Genomic DNA, 18359 nt, shown 5'->3' with positions numbered 1-18359 from the left:
TCACAGAGATTGGAATACTTATTGTTTGATTCACAATGGTTACCAGGGCAGTACTTCATATAAAAAGCTCAAAATATAGAGCAGGTTTTCAAATGGGTGGAAATCACACAAAAGTGGTTTGAAGTAAGTTAAATGAATTATGTTTTGATGGATATTGCCATTGAAGGGAACTTGTGCAAATTCTGAAATCGATATGCTACTGCTTTGCAATTCCTCATCTGTGAGGTGTAATACTGATTACTAGTCTTGACTTTGGGCCAGAAGTTATGGGTACAAATCCTATTCTTGGAGCTTGAGCTCACAACATTTAGTCTGACTGTCCAATGTTGTGTGAAGGAATTGTTACTTTAGGAAGTCCTGTCTTTCAATGAAACCAAAATTCTGTCTGCTCTCCATGGCATTCTTTCTTTGGCTTGGCTTCGCGGACGAAGATTTATGGAGGGGTAATGTCCACATCAGCTGCGGGCTCCTTTGTGGCTGACAAGTCCGATGCGGGACAGGAAGACACGGTTGCAGCGGTTGAAAGGGAAAATTGGTGGGTTGGGGTTGGGTGTTGGGTTTTTCCTCCTTTGTCTTTTGTCAGTGAGGTGGGCTCTGCAGTCTTCTTCAAAGGAGGTTGCTGCCCGCCGAACTGTGAGGCGCCAAGATGCACGGTTTGAGGCGATATCAGCCCACTGGCGGTGGTCAATGTGGCAGGCACCAAGAGATTTCTTTAGGCAGTCTTTGTACCTCTTCTTTGGTGCACCTCTGTCACGGTGGCCAGTGGCCATATAACACAATCTTGGGAAGGCGATGGTCCTCCATTCTGGAGACGTGACCTACCCAGCACAGTTGGATCTTCAGCAGCGTGGATTCGATGCTGTCGGCCTCTGCCATCTCGAGTACTTCGATGTTAGGGATGAAATCGCTCCAATGAATGTTGAGGATGGAGCGGAGACAACGCTGGTGGAAGCGTTCTAGGAGCCATAGGTGATGCTGGTAGAGGACCCATGATTCGGAGTCGAACAGGAGTGTGGGTATGACAACGGCTCTGTATACGCTAATCTTTGTGAGGTTTTTCAGTTGGTTGTTTTTCCAGACTCTTTTGTGTAGTCTTCCAAAGGCGCTATTTGCCTTGGCGAGTCTGTTGTTTATCTCATTGTCGATTCTTGCATCCGATGAAATAGTGCAGCTGAGATAGGTAAACTGGTTGACCGTTTTGAGTTATGTGTTACCGATGGAGATGTGGGGGGGCTGGTAGTCATGGTGGGGAGCTGGCTGATGGAGGACCAAGACACAAGAGCAACTTGTCCGTGAACTACTTTTTGCAGACGATGCCGCTTTAGTTGCCCATTCAGAGCCAGCTCTTCAGCGCTTGACGTCCTGTTTTGCGGAAACTGCCAAAATGTTTGGCCTGGAAGTCAGCCTGAAGAAAATTGAGGTCCATGGCATTATTATGAGGGTGAAAGCGAGTTACTTCAGGTGATTCAATCAATAAAGTTATGAAAAGTGCTGGTGCTGCCGAAGCTGCTGGTAATGGGAGCTCTGCAGCTGTGCGGACCTGGGGAGAGGGGAAGCAAAGTCACAGTGCTCCTGTGGGTTCCAGTCGCCTGCCTGACTGCTGTCGACTCCGTACAGGGTTTAAACAGCCTGTAAATGGAATCAACAGTGGTTTTATTTTTAAAAATACTGCAAAAAAAAAAAGAAAAAAAGTAAAAGAAAGAAAGTAGAAAAGAAAAAGAAACACGAGCAAGGTTTGACATCTGAGAGTCATTTAAAAGTTCTAAGTTTCTACTAAGGAGTATACTAATCAACAAATATCAAATTATACATTCTGGGCATTTCAGTCATCTAAACAAGGTTGCCAAATTTCGACAAATGTTATCTATTCCTAAGACTGTAAGTAATCTTCTCAAGGGGAATAAAACTTTGCACTTCAATGTTGCCATAATCAATGTGAAGTGGGGAATCGGATTTCCATGTTACCATGATATTTTCTGGCTATTGACAACACAATTTTAATAACTTTAGATTTACTTCTAGCGGTTAACTTTTATAACTGCCAAATTCCCCAGAAGAAACAATTCCATGTCTAGAGGGAGGTTCACCCCCAAAACTTTTGTCAACATTTCCCCCAATTCGATCCAAAAGGGGTCTTAATTTTGTGCAAACCCAGGCAGAATGCAAAAAGGTACCAACATCTATACCACACCTAAAACACCGATCAGAAAATTCTGGTTTATTTTTATGTATCTTTTGAGGCGTGAAATATAATTGGTGCAGAAAATTATAATGAATCTGTCTATATAAATGTAGTTGCACGATCTACACTAGTGGTTTCAAAACTTTTTAAACCATTGACCCCTTCAGGATCTATGTGGTTCCTCATTGACCCCCAGTCATGGAATCCTGGCGCAGGGTGGAGGTGGGGCAGGCCTGGACAGGGGGGGGGGTGTTGCAGACGTCCAGTTTTAGGCCAGACAGACTGGTGCCATCTCCAGCCGTATGTTAATTTGTCCTCCATTTGGGTCTGTAGGGGCTACAAATTAAGGGGAAGGGAGGACACTTACCTGTTAAATGCAGCATCCCAGGGTCCACAGGCCACGCGTGGCTGGCTGGTGCGTGGTCATGAGGGGGAAGCATGACAGCAGTGCACAAAGGTTCATGGCAGGAAAGCCTCATGGGGGTGGGGGTGGCAACTGCTGTGCTGGGCTGGAGGGGGGGGTCCATGAGAGATGCTATTTAAAATTGACCCTCCTCCCCTCAGTCCCATTGTCCCCATGGCAGCTGATATCAACCACTTTAGAGACCCCCTAATCTACACATAGATTTGACCAGCATTGTGGATCGATTACAATGCCCAAATCCCATTCCCATCTCTCCCTCGATCTATCTATGTAGTCCAGATTCTGGGCTTTGATGCTCAGAGAATATATATTAGCGATAAATTTGGTTTCATTCCCCTTTCAAATTAGAATTTCCATGTCTGAGCACATTGGTAGGACCATTAATGGTCCCCACTTTTACCACAAAAAAAAAAGACCATTGGAGACTGCAAAAGAATATGTTGTTAGGTAAATTATATTCATTTTTAAGTTCTTCAAAATACATAAACTGTCTCTATTGATCATAACAATCTTCAATGCACCTGATACCATGTTGGTACCAGGTAGCCAAGATTCTATTACCCAAATTATTGCATTGACTATGGTTGTCTTTGGGATATCTTGATGACATGGAATCAGCTATGGAAATACAAGCAATTTTTAAATTGTGTTTCCACTAAATCTAAAGTCAACTTACCCTTTTTGACACTAGATCTTCCAAAAACTCTGATTTTCTTTTTGGATGTAACACCTTGCCTTAAGAGCCATAATTTGTGTTTTATTTCCCTTATTCTAAGCTACTTTATCATTCTTGCCTTTTACTTCAGTATCTCTTTTATTTTCTTTCCCTACTCCTTCAACAAGCTGCATTTGTTCCTTCCCCATTTCCAATTTGTCTCAGCTGATAGCATTTTCAGTTCGGAGTTAAATGTTGTGAGTTTGTGTCCTAATGTAGTGAATAACATAGGCTAATACCCAAGTTGAGTAAGAAACATGGCTGCATTATCGAATATGTCACTTTTTAAATAAGAAATCAAACTCAATGGACTTATTGCAACTAAGAAGCCAAAGATTCAAATATTGGGAAGCACGGTTGGTGTAGCGATTAGGGTAAAGCCCTCACAGCGCCAGCAATCGGGACTGGGGTTTGAATCCCATGCTGTCTGTAAGGAGTTTGTACGTTCTGCATGGGTTTTCCCCCAGGGACTCCAGTTTTTTCCCACTCTTCGAAATGTACCAGAGGTGTAGGCTAATTGGGTGCCACGGACTCTTGGGCTGTAATGGCCTGTTACCGGCTGTATGTCTAAAATAAAAATTTAAAGTGCAAGTGCTTCTTTTGGTGTCTTGGTCAATGCCTGACTCTCAAACAATACCAAAATCAATGGTAAATGAGTTAAAATGTTAAATCGCTTTCGCTCTCCATAGATAGTCCCTAACGTGCTTTCTATTTTTATGCCATCAAAAATAAGTTCTTCTCTATGCATTTATTAATTCAATGAGGATGATTTTGCAGATTTGCATGTGCGTTTGCTGACATTTTCCTAATTTGAATGTCAGCAGGCTTCTGAATTAACGTGCTATTGGCATTTAAAAATAATGCATTGCAATGCTGAAACAATGGTTCAAAGTTGCAACAGTTTCCTCCCTGTTGCAATAACGAATTTACACAAACAACCTGCAGTAGGTTAAGACTGTCACAGAAGCTGCTTTTCAATTGGTTTTACTGCAGAGGATCAGTGGTTGATGAAAATATATTTTTAGTTCAATCAGAATTTTTAATTGCTTTTAATTATTTTTTTTACTATTTTAAAAAATAACTGTAGATTTTAATAGTTTTTGAATCTTTTTGGCAAGTGCAACTGCGGCTAAACAAGAGAGCTTGGCTTGCAGATTGATTGCAGAGGACCTGCACTCGATCCGTATGAGTGACCCTGATCTTGTCTGCCACTGTAATTCTCCATGTTGTGTCTACTCAGACACATCATTTTCTGTCTTGAGCACAGTGCAGACTTTTGGAATTAATATCAAATGTACAAACTTGAGGTGATTTATTCTTTCTGTATTAGTAATGGAGAAGAGGAAAAAAATTCTCAAAACTTTTTTTTAAAACTATTTTATTTTTCATTACTGATGGTAGTGATCAGCCATGATCTGTAAAATGGCGGTGCTGGCTCGACGGGCCGAAGGGCCTACTCCAGCTTCTATTGTCTATTTTACAAAAATATATTCACACTATCTTTAAACCTTTATAGATATTAAATGTTTACAAAACATCCCCCCCCCCCCCACTTCTTCCCTCCTCCCTCCCTCCCACAAATACAAAAATATAACTTCACATACCATCAGAGCTCTCATTTTTCAAAATTCTTTTTCGGGGATATCACGTCATTTCTTGCATTGAAGGGTCAAATTCATAATTGGACCCCAACATGATCCAAGTACAGTTGCCATATCTTAATGAATGCATCATATTTATTCTTTAAGTTGTAAGTAATTTTTTCCATGGGTACACAGCTATTTTAACAAAGCAAATTTGAAATTTAGTCAGTTTGTAGCTCACGTCCACAAGGTTACCCAGAAGGTACAGCTCTGGGTCGCATGGAAAGGTCATGCCTGTTGTTGTTTCAGCAATATCAAACCAGAATGGTCTTACCTTTGCACATGACCAGGTAGAGCAACACATCTAAAGCACATTTCAGATTTCGATTCAGGTAACTTTTGTGGCATGAGATATAATTGATGTAGAAAACTGTATTGAACCGATCTATAACTTGTATTGATCAATAATGGCATACTGTCCAAACAACAGTCAGATCAACACCTAGATCTGACTCTCACCTTTCTCTCGAACTTTGTAGGCCCAGCTTATCACTTTTGCCTTGGAGAACAAAATACATCCTACTTATAAATTTAGGTGCATTTCCCTGCTGAAGCAACCCTTCCACCTCGTCACTTGAGGGCGGGGCCATTGTGAGACCACAACTTTCTCACAAGAAGGACTTTAATTGAAGGAAACAGTGAAAGGATTCCATTCGACAAATCATATTTCTGTTTTAATTGTTCAAATGATGTAACAACCTTCAATATGTCGAATTCCTTTCTCATACCAAATGTTCAGAATTCTATTACCCAAATTCATGGGCAATAGTTCATTCTGGCACAGTGGTGCCTTTGGTGATATCCCCACTTTTTTTCTTATACATTCATTAATTTCATATCAAATTTTAATCATATGCATTTCAATGGGGTTATCTTTTTTGTTATTAATTTGACATTCCATTTGTAAATAAAATCCTTTGCCACCCCCTCCCTCACTGTATGCAATCCCATTTGGATCCATGAGGGGGAAGCTTTCTTCTTCAAAGGATGAAAGGAACCTGGCTGGGGCTGCGAGATATTATTTTAAAAAAATCTGGTAATCTCAATCCCCCCCAATTTATATTCCCACACCAGTTTCTCCATGGCAATCATAGGCACTTTATTATTCCAAAGAAACTGTCTTATATAACCATATAACAATTACAGAACAGAACAGGCCATCTCGGCCCGTCTAGCCCACATCGATTTAAGTGAACTCCACTAGTCCCACCGACCTGCTCCCTGCCCATAACCCTCCAACCCTCTCACATCCATGCACTCATCCAACCTTCTCTTAAATGACAAAATTGACCCTGCTGCAACCACCTCTTCTGGAAGGTCATTCCACTCAGCCACCACTCTCTGAGTGAAGAAGCTTCCTCTCATGTTACTTCTAAAGTTTTGCCACCTAACTGTCAACTTATGAGCCCTCATTCCAATCTCTCCTACCTTCAAGGGGAAGAGCCTATTCACATCTACTCTGTCTATAATTTTAAATACCTCTATCAAATCCCCCCTCAACCTTCTACGCTCCAATGAATGAAGACCCAGTTTACTCAATCTTTCTCTGTATTCTAGATACTGCAATCCAGGCAACATTTTAGTAGATCTTCTCGGTACCCTCTCTACCTTATTGATAACCTTCCTATAATTTGGAGACCAGAACTGCACACAATGTTTCAAACGTGGCCTCACCAATGTCTTGAACAGTCTCAACATCACCTCCCAGCTCCTATATGTTCATTGAGTTTCTTAAAAAAATTCTGAGGTAAAGGAATAGGGCAATGACGGGAAGTAGTAATCGCAGACTTGGCATCACTTCCATTTTCACACAGTTAACTCTCCCGGCTAAAGTAATAGGCAGGTTCTTTCATCTTTGTAAACCTCTTCTATCTTTCCAAGCAAAGGGAGACAATTGTCTGTTCAAAATGTTTGTTATTTTCTAGCCTTATTCCTAAATATTTAATTCCTTCCAGTTTCTATTTAAACCAACTTCCTTTTTGGTATCTTTCGTAATCAAAATTTGTTAGTGGCATAATTTTGATTTTTTCCATATTAATTTTATAACCAGAAACTCTTGCATATTTCTCAAGTGTGGTCTGTGGTTTGGCCAAAGATTCATCAGGATCTGATAAATACAGCAACACATCATCTTCAAAGAGATTTTACTCTTCCTAGTCAACTCTGAATCTCTTTGTGTCTAGATCCCTCCTTATAGCTGCTGCTAATGGTTTAATCACTAAAACAAAAAGACCTGGAGACAGTGAGCACCACTGTCTGCTGGATCTACTCAAAGGAAACATCAACGATATCTGAACATTAGTTATAAATTTTGCCCGTGGTTTATGATAGAGGGTTTTTATCAAATCAATAAATATTCAGCCCATTCTAAACTTTTCTAATGCTTTAAGTAGAAGTGGCCACTCCAACTGATCAAATGCTTTTTCTGCACCCAAAGGTACAGCTATACTCGGGTTATCTCTAGATTTAACCAGATGAATTATACTGAATAATCTGCCCAAATTATCCACAGAGTGTCTTTTTTAACAAACCTGATCAGGATTTATCTATTTAGGTAAATTGGGATACCCATACAGTTAGAGGGCTGGATGGGCTAGAGTTCGTTAAATGTGTTCAAGATTGTTTTCTGAATCAATTAGTAGAAGAACTGACTCGGGACAGTGTAATACTGGATCTCCTGTTAGGGAACAAGCTAGGTCAGGTATTAGACATTAATGTTGGAGATCCAATTGGGTCTAGTGATCATAATTCTGTTAGCTTTAAGGTAGTTTTAGGGAAGAGCAAGGAGGGGCCTAAAGTTGAGGTTCTGGATTGGAGAAGAGAAAATTTCGAAGGAATAAGAAGGGATATGGGGAGTATTGAGTGGGACAGGATATTTTCAGGTGAGGGTGTAAATGAAAAATGGAGGATATTCAAAAAAGAAATTTTGAGGGTACAGAGTAGTTATGTCCCAATGAGGATCAAAGGAAAGGCTGGAAGTCATAGGGAGGCTTGGTTTTCGAGGAATATTGGAAATTTGGTTAGGAGAAAAAGGGAGGTGTACAAGAGGTATAAAGAACAGAGAGCTGACAATTTGAAGGAGGACAAGGAGTGTAGAAGGAATCTTAAGTAAGAAATTAGAAAGGCCAAAAAAAAGGCACGAAGAGGCTTTGGCAGACAGAGTAAAAATAAATCCAAAGGGTTTTTATAAGTACATTAAAAGTAAAAGATTAATGAGGGATAAAATTGGACTCCTTGTAGATAGTGAGGGTAGGCTGAGTGAGAAGTCAGAGGAAATGGGGGAAATTTTGAATGATTTCTTTGCCTCGGTATTCACTAGGAAAAAAAATATTGAATCAGTTGAGGTAAAGAAAAATAGTGGGGAGGTCATGAAGCATACAAGGATAACTGAGGAGGTAGAGATGGCCGTGTTGAAAAAGTTAAAGGTGGATAAATCTCCGGGACAGGACAAAATATTCCCAAGGACACTCAGGGAGGCTAGTGGACAGATAGTGGGGCCATTAACAGAGATATTTAGGATGTCACTGGCCACGAGGGTAATGCCAAAGGATTGGAGGGTGGCGCATGTGGTTCCGTTGTTTAAGAAAGGGTCTAAATGTAAAGCTGGGAGTTATTGGCCTGTGAGTCTGACGTCTGTGGTGGGCAAGTTGATGGAAAGTGTTCTGAGGGATGGTATTTACAAATATTTGGCGGTACAGGGATTGCTAGGGAGTAATCAGCATGGTTTTGTCAGGGGTAGATCATGCTTGACAAACCTCTGAGTTTTTCGAGGGGGTTACAAAAAAAGGTTGATGAAGGGAAAGCTGTGGATGTTGTCTATTTAGACTTTAGTAAAGCTTTTGACAAAGTTCCCCACAGGAGGTTAGGAAAAAAGGTGGAAGCATTAGGTATAAATAAGGAGGTAGTGAAATGGATTCAGCAATGGTTGGGTGGGAGGAGTCAGAGAGTAGTGGTAGAAAATTGTTTGTCCAATTGGAGACCGGTGACTAGTGGAGTTCCTCAGGGATCGGTCCTGGGTCCACTATTGTTTATTATATATATTAACGATCTGGAAGTAGGGGTGGAGAATTGGATAAGCAAGTTTGCAGATGATACAAAGATTGGTGGTGTTGTGGACAGTGAGGAAGATTACCGTAGATTAAAAGGTGATTTAGGAAGGCTGGAGGTGTGGGCTGAGAAATGGCTGATGGAATTTAATACAGATAAGTGTGAGGTGTTACATTTTGGAAAGGCAAATCTAAATAGGTCATATGCATTAAATGGTAGGCTATTGAGATGTGCAGAGCAACAAAGGGATTTAGGAGTGATGGTAAATAGTACCCTCAAGGCTGATACTCAGGTAGATGGTGTGGTGAAGAAGGCATTTGGAATGTTGGCCTTCATAAATCGGAGTATTGAATTCAAGAGTTGGGAGGTTATGATGAAATTGTACAAGGCATTGGTGAGGCCAAATTTGGAGTACTGTGTACAGTTTTGGTCACCAAATTATAGGAAAGATATAAACAAAATAGAGAGAGTGCAGAGAAGGTTCATGAGAATGTTGACAGGATTTCAAGGTTTGAGTTACAGGGAAAGGTTGTGCAGACTGGGGCTTTTTTCTCTGGAGCGTAGAAGATTGAGGGGGGACTTGATAGAGGTGTTTAAGATTTTAAAAGGGACAGACAGAGTAAACGTGGATAGGCTTTTTCAATTAAGAGTGGGGGAGATTCAAACTAGAGGGCATGGTTCAAGATTGAAGGGGGAAAATTATAAGGGGAACATGAGGGGAAATTTCTTTACGCAAAGGGTGGTAGGGATGTGGAATGAGCTTCCGACAGTCGTGGTCGAGGCGGGATCATTGGTTACATTTAAGGAAAGACTGGATAGTTACATGGATAGGAGAGGACTGGAGGGGTATGGACCGGGTGCTGGTCAGTGGGACTAGGAGGGTGGGGATTTGTTACGGCATGGATTAGTAGGGCCGAACTGGCCTGTTCTGTGCTGTAAGAAAGGTGGATGAGCTGAAGGTGTGGATTGATACTTGGAAGTATGATGTGGTAGCGATTAGTGAGACATGGTTGCAGGAGGGATGTGATTGGCAGCTGAATATCCCTGGGTTTCGTTGTTTTAGGTGTGATAGAGTCGGAGGGGCAAGAGGAGGTGGGGTTGCATTGCTTGTCAGGGAAAATATTACAGCGGTGCCTAGGAAGGATAGATTAGAGGGCACATCCACGGAGGCTATTTGGGTGGAACTGAGGAGTAGGAAAGGAGAGGTTACACTTATAGGGGTGTATTTTAGACCACCCGGAGGGGACCGAGACCTAGAGGAGCAAATCTGTAGGGAGATAGTAGATATTTGTGATAAGCACAGGGTTGTAATTATGGGAGATTTTAATTTTCCACATATATATTGTTAAACACATTCTGTGAAAGGACTGGATGGGTTAGAGTTTGTGAAATGTGTGCAAGATAGTTTTTTACAATATGTAGAGGTGCCAACCAGAGAAGGAGCAGTGTTAGATCTACTGTTGGCAAATGGGATGGGTAAAGTGACGGAGGTTAGTGTTGGCGAGCACTTCGGGTCCAGTGATCATAATGCCATCAGCTTCAATGTCATTATGGAAAGAGAGAAGTCAGGGCCAAGGGTTGAGGTTTTTGATTGGGGAAAAGCTAGATTTGAGGAGATGCGAAAGGACTTGCAGGGTGTGGATTGGGATAATTTGTTTTATGGGCAGGGTGTAGTAGAGAGATGGAAGTCTTTTAAAGATCAGATTTTGAGAGTGCAAAAACTTTATGTTCCTGTCAGGTTAAAAGGAGGGGCAAAAGGTTTGAGAGAGCCGTTGTTTTCAAGGAATATTGGAAACTTGGTTCGAAGAAAAAGGGAGGCATACATTAGATATAAGAAGCATGGAGTTAAGGGGATGTTTGAAAGATACATTGAATGTAAGAGGAATCTTAAGAGAAAGCTAAAAGAAGGTACGAGGAAACTATGGCAAGCAGGGTGAAAACTAATCCAAAAGAGTTCTACAAATATGTTAATGGTAAAAGGAAAGCTAGAGACAAAATTGGTCTCTTAGAGAATCAGAGCGGAAAACTGTGTGTGGAGCCTAGAGAAATGGGGGAGATATTGAACAGTTTCTTTTCTTCAGTATTCACTAAGGAGAAGGATATTGGGAGATGTGAGATAAAAAAAGCAAATTGGGTAAATATGGGGAATATAGAGATTACAAAAGATGTAGTTTTAGGGCTTTTGAAGAATATAAAGGTGGATAAGTCTCCGGGACCAGACAGGATCTTCCCCAGGACATTGAGAGAAGTGAAGGAGGAAATAGCAGAGGCTCTGGCGGTAATTTTCCAAATGTCATTAGATATGGGGATAGTGCCGGAGGATTGGCGCATTGCGCATGTGGTTCCGTTATTTAAAAAGGGTTCAAGGAGGAAGCCTGGCAACTATCGGCCTGTAAGTTTGACGTCTGTGGTAGGTAAATTAATGGAGAAAATTCTTAGAGATAGTACTTATAAACATCTGGATAGACAGGGTCTGATCAGGAGCACTCAACATGGATTTGTGGGAGGAAGGTCATGTTTGACCAATCTGATTCAATTTTTTGAAGAGGTGACTAGGAATGTGGATGAGGGTAGCGCAGTGGATGTTGTCTATATGGACTTCAGTAAGGCCTTCGATAAGGTACCACATGGAAGGTTAGTTAAGAAGGTGCAGTCTTTAGGTATAAATTTTGAGATAGTCAAATGGATTGAACATTAGCTGAAAGGGAGAGGCCAGAGAGTGGTAGTGGATAATTGTCTGTCAGGTTGGAGGCCGGTGACCAGTGGTGTGCCTCAAGGATCTGTATTGGGCCCATTGTTGTTCGTTATATACATTAATGATCTAGATGATGGGGTGGTAAATTGGATTAGTAAATATGCAGACGATACTAAGATAGGTGGAATAGTGGATAATGAAGAAGGTTTTCAAGGATTGCAGAGGGATTTGGGCTGCTTAGAAAAGTGGGCTGAAAAATGGCAGATGGAATTTAATGCTGATAAGTGTGAGGTGCTTCATTTTGGTAAGAAGAATCAGAACAGGACATACATGGTAAATGGGAGAGCATTGATGAATACAGAAGAGCAGAAAGATTTAGGAGTAACGGTACATCGTTCCCTGAAGGTAGAAACTCGTGTGAATAGGGTGGTGAAGAAGGCTTTTAGTATGCTGGCCTTTATCAATCATTGCATGGAATATAGGAGTTGGGAGGTGATGTTGAGACTGTATAAGACGTTGGTGCGGCCTAATTTGGAGTTCTGTGTGCAGTTCTGGTCGCCTAATTATAGGAAGGATATAAACAGAGTGGAGAGAGTGCAGAGAAGGTTTACCAGAATGTTACCTGGGTTTAAGCATCTAGAGTATAGGGAGAGATTGGACAGATTAGGTCTTTATTCTTTGGAGCGTAGAAGGTTGAGAGGGGATTTGATAGAAGTATTTAAGATTATGAAAGGGATAGACAGAGTGGATGTGGATAGACTATTTCCGTTAAGAGGAGGAAAGATTAAAACAAGAGGACACGAGTTAAGAATTAAGGGGCAGAGGTTTAGAGGTAACATGAGGGGGAACTTCTTTACTCAGAGAGTGGTAGACATGTGGAATGAGCTTCCGGGAGAAATAGTGGCGGCGGAGTCAATTGTATTATTTAAGAAAAGGTTGGACAGGTATATGGATGAGAAGAAGATGGAGGGTTATGGGCATTGTGCAGGGAGGTGGGACTAGAGAGGGGTGTTTGGTTCGGTGCGGACTAGAAGGGCCTAATGGCCTGTTTCCGTGCTGTAAATTGTTATGTTTATGTTTTATGTTAAGTGGTTATATGTTAAAGATAAGCGTATACAGAGCTGTTGTCATATCCACACTCCTGTTAGGCTCCGAATCATGGGTCCTCTACCGGCACCACCTACGGCTCCTAGAACGCTTCCACCAGCGTTGTCTCCGCTCCATCCTCAACATCCATTGGAGCGCTCACACCCCTAACGTCGAGGTACTCGAGAGGGCAGAGGTCGACAGCATCGAGTCCACGCTGCTGAAGATCCAGCTGCGCTGGATGGGTCACCTCTCCAGTATGGAGGACCATCGCCTTCCCAAGATCGTATTATATGGCGAGCTCTCCACTGGCCACCTTGACAGAGGTGCACCAAAGAAAAGGTACAAGGACTGCCTAAAGAAATCTCTTGGTGCCTGCCACATTGACCACCGCCAGTGGGCTGATAACGCCTCAAACCGTGCATCTTGGCGCCTCACAGTTTGGCGGGCAGCAGCCTCCTTTGAAGAAGACCGCAGAGCCCACCTCACTGACAAAAGGCAAAGGAGGAAAAACCCAACACCCAACCCCAACCAACCAATTTTCCCTTGCAACCGCTGCAATCGTGTCTGCCTGTCCCGCATCGGACTGGTCAGCCACAAACGAGCCTGCAGCTGACGTGGACTTTTTACCCCCTCCATAAATCTTCGTCCGCGAAGCCAAGCCAAAGAAAGAAAAGAAAGATATGTTAAATATTACCTTTTTCTATTAGCTAGAGCTTTAGCCAAAATCTTGTAACCTGCATTTAACAAGGAAAATAGGCCTACATGAGGATGGTTTTAGTGGATCTCTGTTCGTTTTCGGTAGCACCGTGATAATAACTGCTGAGTAGGATTCTGGGAGGGTCTGGGTTTCTGCCACCTGGTTTAGCATGTCCATAACACATCAAAATGTTTTTAAATTGTCTGTAAAACTCAGATGGGAAACCATCTTCCCACAGTGATTTATTTGCTTATAATGTATTCAAGACTTTTTAAACCCCTTTTCTAGTAAAAGGGCCATCCAATTCCATCTAATCTCTATTTTCCAATTTTGGCAATTCAAACTCAGAGAAATTGATCTATCTCACTAGCATCCCCTGGCAATTCTAATTTATTCAGTTTGTATAATATTGTTTAAAAGTGTCATTAATTTCTTTCTGATTACATGTTAATTATCAGGCTGTTTAGATTCCATTAATCCTTCTTGATGACTCCTTCGCCTTTAATTTCCAGTATAGAATTTTATGTGGCTCCATCTTCCAATTTATAATATTTCTGTTTTGATTTTAAAAGTTTTTTTTCTATTTTATATGCTTGCATATAATTTTTCTCTCCCGTTCTTTGGTATTCTTTTTCTAGCTGTGTTATTTCTTTCTCTAGATCACCGACCTCAGCCATGTATTCCTTTTTTAAAGTAAATTATCTGTCCCCAACATCATGTCTCCCTCGTGGACTGACTGTCAACCACCTTGGTGACTTTTGGGCTTCTTCATTTTTCATTGTTTTGGGTCTTATTTTTCTTACCTGTCATATTAAAAAAAAAACTTGTGGCATGTAAAATCTTTCATTTGATGGTTTTGAATCATCATTTTAAACACTCTTCACGGAGAGGTTTTCTAACCCACATCTGATTAGGTCCTCTGCCTGGCCCCCCTAAAATTCTTGAATTCTTATAAAAACCAGATACTGCAATTCCAGGGCAAATTATTGAGATTTACTGATCTTTGTGGTTTTCAGGGAATGTGATAATTGGGAAGTAATTTGTAGGATCCCATACAAATACACAATAAATCACCATTAATCACTGGGATGTAGAAGACTAAATATTAATTGGAACTGCTTTTATTAAAATAAATGTGATCTTGGTTGTATTTTGGGTACTAATGTTGATTTTTCTGACTATTCAATAATGTAGAAGAGAAGGGTGATGGCTTTGCAAAGTGATCGATCCACCCCAAGGAAGGAGCCGGTGAGAATAAATGAATGTGGAATCTTTGATGATGCCTGGAGAAAGTATGTTGACAGAAAAAATCTAATTCTGCAGTTCCTTGGAAACAATTTAAGCACAGATATCTTGAAACACTATGAAACAAGACTGGAACTTTTAAAAAAATGTTCTTATTACATAGATGTATTACCAAAACACTTGGCTCCTGGAGACCAGAATGTACTTCAGCCCAATGTACTCTGTCAGTTGATTGATCCGTGCAAATTCCTGCGAATGAAGAAAATAGGAATTACTCAGGTCAAAATCCAGCTTTTACTCCTCAAGGAATACCTCAGTGAGTTGAAATATGGATGGGAAGAGATGAAAGTCATTGCTAACATATCAGATGTGACAATGTTCCTTTTACATTGGAACACTATTTGTGCTAGACTTGGGCAGCTCTTCAATACATTAATGAATCTCATATCAATTCTTGTACCTGGCAAACTTTATGAGAAGCACCATTTAATGAGTGATGCAAAATCAAACAAAATACCGCAACTCAGGTTGGTTCTGAGAACCAAGATGCCTGTACTATTTGATCGAAAAGAATCAATGGCTTATCACGATTCTGTGGAGTTAAGGTGGTTGGTCCTTGGGGAAGAGGAACATCATGATCTTTATGAACTTCACTATAAACTTCAGGAGCCCAGTTATTGCGCTGAAAAGAATCAGTTTGGAGTGATTTCAGTGGAATCAAGCAGTATTGAGATTGGAAATTTGCTGCCCGATAGTTCATACGAGTTTACAATTAGACGTGTAGAGAATAATGCGCTAGTTAACTCAGCATGGCGTGACGTCATGATCCTAAAGACAAAAGCACCAATTCACTATGTGAACAACAAAACATACCACTTCACATAGATCTTCACCCTCCCTGGAAAACACGTTTTCAGTCTGTACACATTGAAATATTTTTACCCATCTCAGCTCTGCTTGAACTTCCTATCTTGAAAATAATCTATAACATTAGATGAAGAGAAAAGGTTAGAAAAAAAAAGAATGAAATCAACCCCAAATGCAAGGAACAGATGATCTATTGCTGAGTGTGTTTTGTTTTTTGATACATAATGCCTCCTTGAGTTTATCATGTTTAAAGCACCCAAAATGACCCTTTTTGAATATAGAAAGGGTTTTTTCCAAGATTAATAGGAAAACTGATAACTGAATATTAGTTACAATAAATGTTCCAATGATCAATCTCAAAGCAATTTAAAATGCTTTGTAATGTTAAATACACTTGGCACAGGTTGTAAAATATGTATTTGTTTTTAAACAAGGCTTCTCTCTATAAAATGATAGAGTATGACTGCATTTGATTTATACATTTTGCATTACTTTGATTCCTTTAGGTTTTTCTACATTTCATTTCTAAATTAAGTGCATTGTTTTCAGACAGTCCTATTTTGCAATGCGATCCTCTAAATAATTCTTAGGAATTACACAAGAAATTTCTGATACAATTCATTTAGTTTCATTCCTTCTTCACTATAGGAATCCATAATCTGGCTCATGATTTCCTCAGCAGGATTGTGTCCAAAAGACAGTGCTGGACCGTAATGGGTGCGAGTTCATAATTACACACCCTGCTGTTCAGTATAATGGACAGAATTTCATCTACATGTAAATTGTTAAAAGTTCAATGTTGACTAAGTTTCTTTACTGCAAGGCTTCTAGAATTGAGTGACAAGAATCCTTTGTTAATTACAGTAATGTTTTCACAAAAATAAAAAATGCAGTTCATGATGGAGTGACACTAAATATGTGAAATAAAATTTTACAAGATTGATAATCCCCTGTCTTCACTGCAAAATTAATCAATGCATACTGTGATACAACAGCCCTCTGATGCTCTACAAGATGTTCCCAAGATGAGGTTATCCAGTCCACAGCTTCTGAAATATGTCCCTACTTCCACAATGTGGCTTCCCTTCCACCACCATCGACTTAGCCCTCACCCGCATCTCCTCCATTTCTCGCTCATCTGCCCTGGCCCCCCCGTCCCCCGCACCCAGATGCAACAAACATAGAATCTCCCTCATCCTCACCTACCACCCCACCAGCCTCTGCATCCAACATATCATCCGCTGAAATTTCTGGCACTTACTACAGGAGCCGTCCACCAGACATGTTTTTCCCCACTCCTCCCTTCTCGGCCTTCTGCAGGGACTGGTCCCTCCGTGATTCCCTCGTGCACTTACCCTTCCCCACCTATCGCACTCTCGGCACTTTCCCCTGTGGCTCCATCAGGGCCAACATTTGGAAGGATGCCACTGACAGGGAAAATGTATGGAGGGAATATACATAGTTTACATATTAAACAGCAGTGCAGCTTACTTAAGATCTAATTGTGATGGCAAGAACATCATAGTACTTTTGTCTTTTAAATTGTTTATTCTGAATGCAGTTAGGTATTGTAAGAATAAGTCTCAAGCAACCAGAAAATATACTTATCCGCATCCACCAATCCCAAGAAGGGGTGGTTACAAGGGTTTTTTTTTTAAACTGTATTTACCTCCCAGAAAATATCTTGTATTTCAGCCTTTTGGTTGGATCTCTGGTGGCATTCAGTTATCACACCGATTTACACTCACATTGGCGAAATGTAGCTTCATTCTTGTTACCTTCAAGTGGCAAAAGATCTGGTTCAAATGCTGGACCATCCTACATGAAAGACACTGCAAGTTAAAATAAGAAATGCTCTCCTGCTCCCTTGAAAATCAAAACATTGATCACTGAAAAAACTAAGCAAATCCAGCAACATCCATGGAGGAAAAAAAAAGTGCTTTTGGTTGATGATCATTCATCAGAGCTCATCAATAAGAGAAATTGACCTTTCCTAGACAAATCAATACGATGGATCAAGACAATTAGAATTAGCAGATTGAGAGGGGATTGTAAATGTAAATAAATTGAAAATCTAACTTTTTTTGATTACTTTATAAATGTTTTAACCATGATAATAATTACATTACACATTCAATTGTAAATTATTAAAAAAAACATAGATCTGCTATATATCATCCCATTTCCCCAACCCTAAAAAAAAACCTTTGAATGCCAAGAAAATGAAACATTTATACAGTAAAATCTATTGGAAATTACCAAGATCTTCAGAGAGTCAAATCATACATGCAAAGCAAAATTTTGTAAATATGTGGTCCATACTTTCCAAAAACCATGATATTTATCTGGAGATTATAATAATCTTCTCTAATGGTCTACAACCACGAATTGTGCGTGCCATCTTTCCATGCCTAAATCTATTTCTGACTTCCATGAGTGAAAATTCTAACTCTTGCTTCTCTCTCCACACATGGCGACTGATATCCTGAGTATCTCCAGCATTTCTGTTTTCATTTTACATTCTCTTCATCCGCTGCAATATTTTGATTTTAAAATTCTGCCACAATGAGATAGTTTCATCACTAATTTTGTGCAACTAATAACTGCAAAAATAGTTATTTCCAATTGAAATCACCGTATTTGTTCCACGCATTTATGACCTTATCCTCATTTTTGTTGAGAAGATGGTGGAAAGCTAACACCTTGAACTGTTGCAGTCCAGCTAATGAACGTTGCTGGGTGAGGTAACTTTGAA

The 18359-nt window shown here is 40.4% G+C and overlaps 1 protein-coding gene across 2 annotated transcripts in view; it reads left to right on the top strand.

Annotated features, from left to right (window-relative positions):
* LOC138735620 (fibronectin type III domain-containing protein 11-like) overlaps positions 1-16781 on the top strand; it is a 96842-nt gene extending 80061 nt beyond the window's left edge. The window contains exons 1-2 of one of the 2 annotated variants that reach the window (XM_069883691.1): positions 54-123; positions 14687-16780. In XM_069883691.1, the coding sequence (XP_069739792.1) occupies positions 14699-15622 (924 nt within the window). In that variant the 5' untranslated portion in view covers positions 54-123; positions 14687-14698 and the 3' untranslated portion in view covers positions 15623-16780. Of the gene's footprint in view, positions 1-53; positions 124-14686 lie in introns of those variants that run through there. The other variant, XM_069883690.1, reaches the window with a different exon arrangement.
* Positions 16782-18359: the final 1578 nt, after the last annotated feature.

The sequence above is a fragment of the Narcine bancroftii genome, chromosome 6 (assembly GCF_036971445.1).
Source record: "Narcine bancroftii isolate sNarBan1 chromosome 6, sNarBan1.hap1, whole genome shotgun sequence".
In the NCBI taxonomy this organism is placed as follows: Eukaryota; Metazoa; Chordata; class Chondrichthyes; order Torpediniformes; family Narcinidae; genus Narcine; species Narcine bancroftii.
Note: the sequence above shows the minus strand (reverse complement) of the source record. Positions and strands in the feature narration are given on the sequence as shown.